This window comes from Frieseomelitta varia, unplaced genomic scaffold, assembly GCF_011392965.1.
Source record: "Frieseomelitta varia isolate USP_RPSP 00005682 unplaced genomic scaffold, Fvar_1.2 scaffold_711, whole genome shotgun sequence".
NCBI classification, from domain to species: Eukaryota; Metazoa; Arthropoda; class Insecta; order Hymenoptera; family Apidae; genus Frieseomelitta; species Frieseomelitta varia.
In genome coordinates, this window is record NW_025110492.1 from 45,019 (window position 1) to 51,877 (window position 6,859).

Genomic DNA, 6,859 nt, shown 5'->3' on the forward strand with positions numbered 1-6,859 from the left:
GACGCGCCAACGACGAAGATTCCTCTGGCGGGCGTCGTTCGATTCGACGGGAGATTTCTAACGAAACGAGACGAGACGAACAATTGTCTGGCGTGTCAAGTTTGGAAGACAGAGTGCCGAATTGTTCGCGTCGAGTTGTTCGCGATTTATTATCGGCTAGGCGAACGTTCGTTCTTCGAAAGCAGCTCGAGAATCGCAGCTCTTTATTCAACTCGAAGGACGTTGAAACGAATTTCAGAGGTGATCGTCGAAAATCAAGAATCAAACAACGAGATACGACAGAAAACAGGAACGTGATTCGCAATGATCGTTTAAGCACGAAATCCGGAGATGGAAAGGTATAATCCGTAAACAACCTAGTTTCCCCGGGTACTTCCCTCGTTCTCGCGCGCGTCCTAAATTTGTCACCGGCGAGAGGAATTAATTAACCTACTAACCAAAGCAGAGCCTGAGACACGGACACGAGAAAAATCAACCCGAAAACGTCCGGTTCGATCTGCTCTCCGATGAACGGAGCATAGTCAAAACCACCCGTCAACTCGGTCACGAGAATTTTCATTGATACGGGAGCGGCGAGACGAGGATTGATACGTCGATCTAAAAATATAGCGAGCGCATGCAACAAAACACGAGCGCGATTCTGTGGCTCGTGATTTCTCCGTGAAGTGGTGCTGCCACTGACCTTGGCGAACCTCTCTTGCGTGTCGAGTATCTCGATGAAGAGGGACACCTTATCGTCGACAATCTTGAATCCGTTTCGTGGCTGCGCCAGCAGCTGCTGTATCGCTTGCGAGGTGGTGAGCGGCGTGGCGGGGCTTGTGGCAGGCGTGGAGCTTCTGGTTCCGGTGCTGCCGGTGCCGCCGGAGCTGCTGTTGTGCAGATGAGTGCATCCGAGGAAGATGGGATTGCCGTTGGGCGAGACGCCGCAATTAAACGGGCGGAACGGTAGGCCGTGAAACGTCGGGCTCGGTCTCGGCGCGGAAGCACGAAGAAGAGACTGTGCAGACGGCAGTGAGAGACGTCGCGTGGCCGTCTGACTCTGTTGTTGGTGCTGTTGCTGTTGCTGCTGTTGCTGCTGCTGCTGCTGTTGTCCCGGCTGCGTCTGCTGTTGAGACCTCGACGGCGACTTGAGAATCTGATAGTCGCTGGCGGCGGATGGCAGAGATCGATACCCGGAATCGGAGGGTGAGGCAGGCGGCATCGGGGCGGTTTGCGGCGTGGTGGCGATGCTGTGAGGCCTGGATCGAAGCGCGGCGCCCGGCGTCCACGTGTTTGAGTTGCCGGGATTCGTTAGAATGCTCAGAGCGGGCCCTTGTGACGTGGGCGTGGGTGGCTGGGGATGTGGCAGGGTCGAAGCGTACGCCCGGCGAGGTATGGGTTGGTGCAACACCATTCCAGAGGAGCCCCACTGTATAGGCTCGCCTGTTGTACGAGCGGACGATGGTACGCCGGTTGCTGATGTTGCTGGAGCTGTTGCAGGCATGCCTGCTGAAGCTGTAACGGGTGTCGAGGCGATGCTGTGAGGCCGCCTAGATACGGGTTGTTGAAGTTGCCCGTTCCATAAAGACTGGGGTGGTATAACGCTGCGAGTCGTGGGTCCCACTGTCCCGCCGTTGACGGATGGTGTCCCACCGTTGCCCCGTGGCTCCGGCTGCCCGTTGACACCATTGATGCCGCCATTGTTGTTACAGCCGCCGGCGGATACAGATACTGGAGTACCGGCGACCGAATGGGCGCGCCGTTGTACCATGCCTGATACAACGCCGGCTGAACTTGAGCCTGGTGCGCCAACGTTGCCGCTCCACGATGACGGTGTTGCTGATCCTGCTGGTGTGCCTGCTGGTACGATGATTGTTGTTGTTGTTGTTGTTGTTGTTGCTGCTGCTGCTGCTGGTGATGGTAGTGCTGACGTTGCGTTTGCTCGACCACCGAGCTGACCAAGGGAGTGGTGGACATTTGAGACATGGTGGTATGGTGGAGCGGCAATACTATGAGGACGCCTCGGTGCTGTTGGCTGGGGTAAACCGTTGGGAGTAGAGCGAATTTTATTTGCGCCGGATGCTGGTATCGGGGCTGGTGGGGTGTACAGTGGGAATCCGTGACCATTGTGACTCGGGCTACGGGTGGGCAACTGGTTGATCGGGGACGATTGTACGCTGTTGCGTTGCTGTTGTTGTTGCTGCTGCTGCTGGTGTTGTTGGTGGTCGTTGACGAGGGCGTTTGTACGAGGCGAGGTCGCGGGATGTGTTGGAGCCGGTGGAGGCGGGGGTTCCAGCAAATTTTCAAGTTCTGCAGACAACGACCACGCTGAAGATAGTGCTGATAATGGTGGTACTGTTGGTAGAGCTGGTAGCTGGACGGTGGCGGCGGTGGTTGCTGAATTGCCAGCGGACTCGGAATTGTTGACTGCGCCGGCAGGGCTTGGCGAAGCTGACTTGTTGACGCGTGCGGCGCGTTCACCGCCGACGACAGCGGTGACGTGCTGTAGATGACGATCATTCAGGCTCGCACGTCCGTTGACATTGCGATAGAAACCGGGACCCGGCGCTAGATTCAGGCTGGTCGGCTTCTGTTTCACCCCGCCGTTGGGCTGCGGAGACGAAGCGGGTTTCGGTTCGCCCATTTGGGTTTTAGCGGCGTCAGGACACGACCGACTAGGTGTCCAGCTTCACGATCATCGTCGTGTTTCTCTTGCCAAACTAAATTTCCTTCCCGCTTTCTGTCCACGCTTTCGAAAACCCTTCCCAAGATCCTCCGGATGCTCTTCGATTTTACAAATTCCACGCGATCGGAGCGAAACGCATACCCACCGTGTTTTCGGCCCGCCGTACGACGAACTGGCGACGATCTAGCGCGCGCCTAAATCCTAAAACGCGTCACAAATTCCAAGACGCTGCTCGTTGTCCCGAGATTGCCAGACGACTCGCGAGGCAGCTTGTGCACATTTCGCGCGCGACATGTTGGCCCACGCGTGAGCAAATCGATAATCTCCTCGTTGCACCTGGAGACGTCGTCTACGCCTTCTACGCGTTTAAGCGTTTCCTCTTTCCTTCTCGTCGCAAGGTCGACGACCGATCTCCATTCTCATCCACGATTTTCTTCCTTCTTTGATCGGACGACGCATTCCAAGCGACAGATTCTTCTCTCCCTTTCTTTCTTTCTTTCTTTCTTTCTTTCTCTCTCTCCTTCTCTCTCTTTGCTCTCCTGATATCTATCTCTCCCTGATAATTCGTAATATTTAGGCTCGATATTTATTCTTTCGTTGCACCGATCGATAGGCCAATAACTAGGCTTTGTCCCGCGTCGCCAGAGATCGTACAATATCTCGAAATAACATTTGATTAATTGTATGCCGGCGAACGTTAATTCAACGCTGGGAATTCTCGCGTGAATCGATCGTTATTAATTACTCGTCGATTGTTACTCGAATTAAAGTGCGAACTCACGACCATTATTATATATTTAGAGTGCTCGCTCGTTAGCCGGATGATGTTCCGACACGGAAGGTGCGTTCTTTCCAGTTCGCGAATATTATCTCCGCTCTTCCACCTCTCTCTCTCTGCTCTTCAATAAATCTCTTCTCAACTGATTTTTACGTTCACCGTGAACAACGGTATAAAAATCTCTCAAATATATTATATGTATATATAGATATATCTATGCAATATCGAAGATTCTCGTATAATAAATTTTCACTATTTAACGACAACGATCACTAAATCCTCTAATAATGACTTTTAATAGAACTTCGATCTACTCGATGATTGTAGGATGTGATATACTTCGAATAGGGAGAACTCTTTTTTTTTTCTTCTTCTTTTTTCTTCTGTTTCGTTTTTTTTTTTTTTTTTNTTTTTTTCTCTATGTCAACAACTCGTTTAATTCTTCCCGCTACTACGCCTTCTACCAGTCGTACAACGAATAACTAGAAAATCGTTCGCCTGTCGTTGTCAAGTTTATCCGGAACACGTGGCTGCGAAGATCGTGCGAAACACCGCACCCCCGTGGCATTGATCGACGACCGACCGGCGATCGACACGAACGCGTCGATCAGAACGAACGACACTGGAACGCCAAGTTTCACGACGCTCTACTTACTTCCCTCCTCGCGTCAACGAGAATTCCGCGATGTTTACCCGCGCGACGGACAAGACGAGACAGAGACGTTGGAAAGTCGCGGACGCGGGCACTGAACACCAGCCACCACCCGTACACGCAGAGACAGCAGAGAGACAGCCGAGAGAGTACGAACACCGAACACCGAACGTCTGAGACGAAGAAACTTTATCGAAGGACTGGTGTCCTTCTTCCCTCTTCCTTCCGGTTGTTCCAGCCCTCACTATTGCACTCGTCGTCGAACCTCCACCGCGAAACAATCATCCATCTTCGCTGACCTCTCGCGCCTCTCCGTCGTCCTCTCCATGTTCGTTTCCATGTCGTGCGGGCCCGCTTTCTTTCAGACTTTCAAACCATGTACGCGCTTTGTACGTGTGCGCGCGTGTGTACGCGTGTCAGTAGCACGAATCTCGCCGCTACCGGACTGAATCGGAGAAAGAACCAGGGTGTCTTAACACTGACAGGGTCGACGAGCACCGATCGCGTAACGCTGATCTTCCTTCACCACGGTCGGTTGAACGTAGTAGCCGTTGAGGTTAGGCCGTTTCGGCGTCGCCAGCATGATTTCCAGCGACGAAGCAGCAGCACTTCCGGTCGGAGGGCAACTGAACGGGCCGGTCGCGCGACGTTCTTCGCCGGTACGAACCGCGTGAGTTCAATGTGCGCGGGTCAGGAATCGAAGAGGGAAGTTAGGGACAGGAGGTCAGTCGGGCGAGACTGACGCGTGGCTGCCGTGCCGGGGGCGGAGTGGCGTGTTCCTCTTTGGAATACGGCGGGATTCGAGCCGCGACCAGCCGCACGCCTGCGCCTCGCCGCCTCCTCTTCCTCTCTCCCTCTCTCCTTCCTTCGTCTCGTCTCCTGACTCTCTCTCTCTCTCTCTCTCTGCTAACCCGTTCTCCCTCATCCCTCCCCCACTTGTCCTCTCTCTTTGCTGTTCCCTCAGGAACATTGGTACAGCCCTGCTGTGCCCTTCCGTCCCTCTCCACCGTAGAGCTCGTCCAACCTAGAAGCCTGTAGCTCCTTCTATCCGACCAGAGAGTCATCTGCTCTGTCGTCTCTTTCTCCGCGAGGCTTCGACGACGATCGCGATGTAGACAAACGCGACGATTCTTCTCTCCAATCCAGTCAACAAAGTCTTCATCGCGCTAAAAATCAGGGGTGTCTCCTTGTTCACCGTGCCTTTAATATTCCAAAATGCACAAATTTGCGTTCACTCGTTACACTAACACTCGATCGACACGCGAGCGTTCAAGCTTGAAGCGAACACAAATCTAGTCAAAAGAATTTTTTGACGCGTAGGAAATCTTACCTTATCCGCTTCACGTAAAGAGAAGCGGACAGAAGAAGATCGAAAGCACGATAAAGAAAGCAGAATCCGTTTCTGCCTGTGACTCCTTGCGCTGGCAACTAGTTCGCGGACCATAACGAGTGACCGAACCGTGTAATAACTCGTCGCTTTGTTTTTCTTTTGAACTCGTCGGTATGATATCACCGGATAGAAATTATTAAGAACTTAATAACAAACTTATCATCTGTTTTGCCCGGGTTACATTTAAATATACATAAAACTGAGAAAATGTTGCAATTTGGGACAAAAAATACTCGACGTGGACAGCGATCGCGGACGACTCCTCGTCAACCATGGTTCCCTGTTTCTCGCGTCGTCTCTTTGCTCGCTCCTCTTCTCAACGCTCGTTTTTGCTTTTTCGTGCGCGAGCCGACGCGACCATTAATTCCGTCTCATTGATCTCCGCGTCCGCGTCGAAACGCTTTCCACCGACGGTTTTCTTCCGACCTCGTTCTTTTTTCCCCACGCGACGCGCAATTATTCCGATCCAGAGACGGAGACCCGATGCGGGTGAAAAAGAAGAAAAAGAACACCGAGCCAAGAGAAAGCATCGTTCGTGCCGTGTGAGTGATTCCTTCCCCTCCATGTGTACGGAAGACGTCGCATCAAATGTGAAAACGAGAGGAAAAAATGAGAGGCAGCATCTGCGGTTATCGCGGCCGGAGCACGCTGTGCTCCTCTGCCATACATTCGTCACCCTCCCTGCCCCTCTGACCCACGACCCTTTCGCTGTTTCCCGCGGTCCACCGCCCCCTCTGTTTATCTATCCACCCTTTCAACGCGACGTGATACGAGCAGCATGCGCCCAACCTCCTTTTCCCGATCTGGGTATGTGGGACTCTGACCACGTTGTATGCCACGACAAGCCGCGGATCAATGACAACGACCACGGGAACGATAACGGCGCGATTATCGTGGATATCGTGGCCCAGCTCGACAGGAAGCGCGTTCGAAAGACACCCGCGGAATTTTATACACCGGATCGAAGCGAATCGAGGCACTTGCCGCGGCGCAATGGTTGCCGGGTTATCGACCTCCTGATTAGTACTGCCTCGAGTTTAATGACGCTCGAAGCTGACTTCGTGATGACCGGGTATTTTAAGATCGGCTCACTTGGATGACGCGGAGATTCAGTAGCCGCGTGGTTCAAATATTTCTGCATATAAGTATGTAAATTATATCGTCTGCGACGTGCCTGATCAATATTCGAAGCACTGGACTAGAACTTGGCCAGAATTTTCTTTACTCACAAGGGAAGATGATTGTTAATTAATTACAGCTCTTGCAACGATACGTCGCCATTAATTCGATATAACTTTCGAATCGCGTTCGAGGTTAAAATATCATTTTTTCGTTACATCTTTCATCTCTGGGGAGATCTTTTTTTTTTTTTTC

The 6,859-nt window shown here is 52.4% G+C and overlaps 1 protein-coding gene across 1 annotated transcript; it reads right to left on the reverse strand.

Annotated features, from left to right (window-relative positions):
• Positions 1–682: 682 nt before the first annotated feature.
• Positions 683–5,346, reverse strand: LOC122535388 (mucin-5AC-like; the record flags this gene model as incomplete). Its single annotated transcript, XM_043666877.1, has 1 exon — positions 683–5,346. A coding segment is annotated over exon 1 (1,941 nt), but the record flags the coding sequence as incomplete, so codon positions are not given.
• Positions 5,347–6,859: the final 1,513 nt, after the last annotated feature.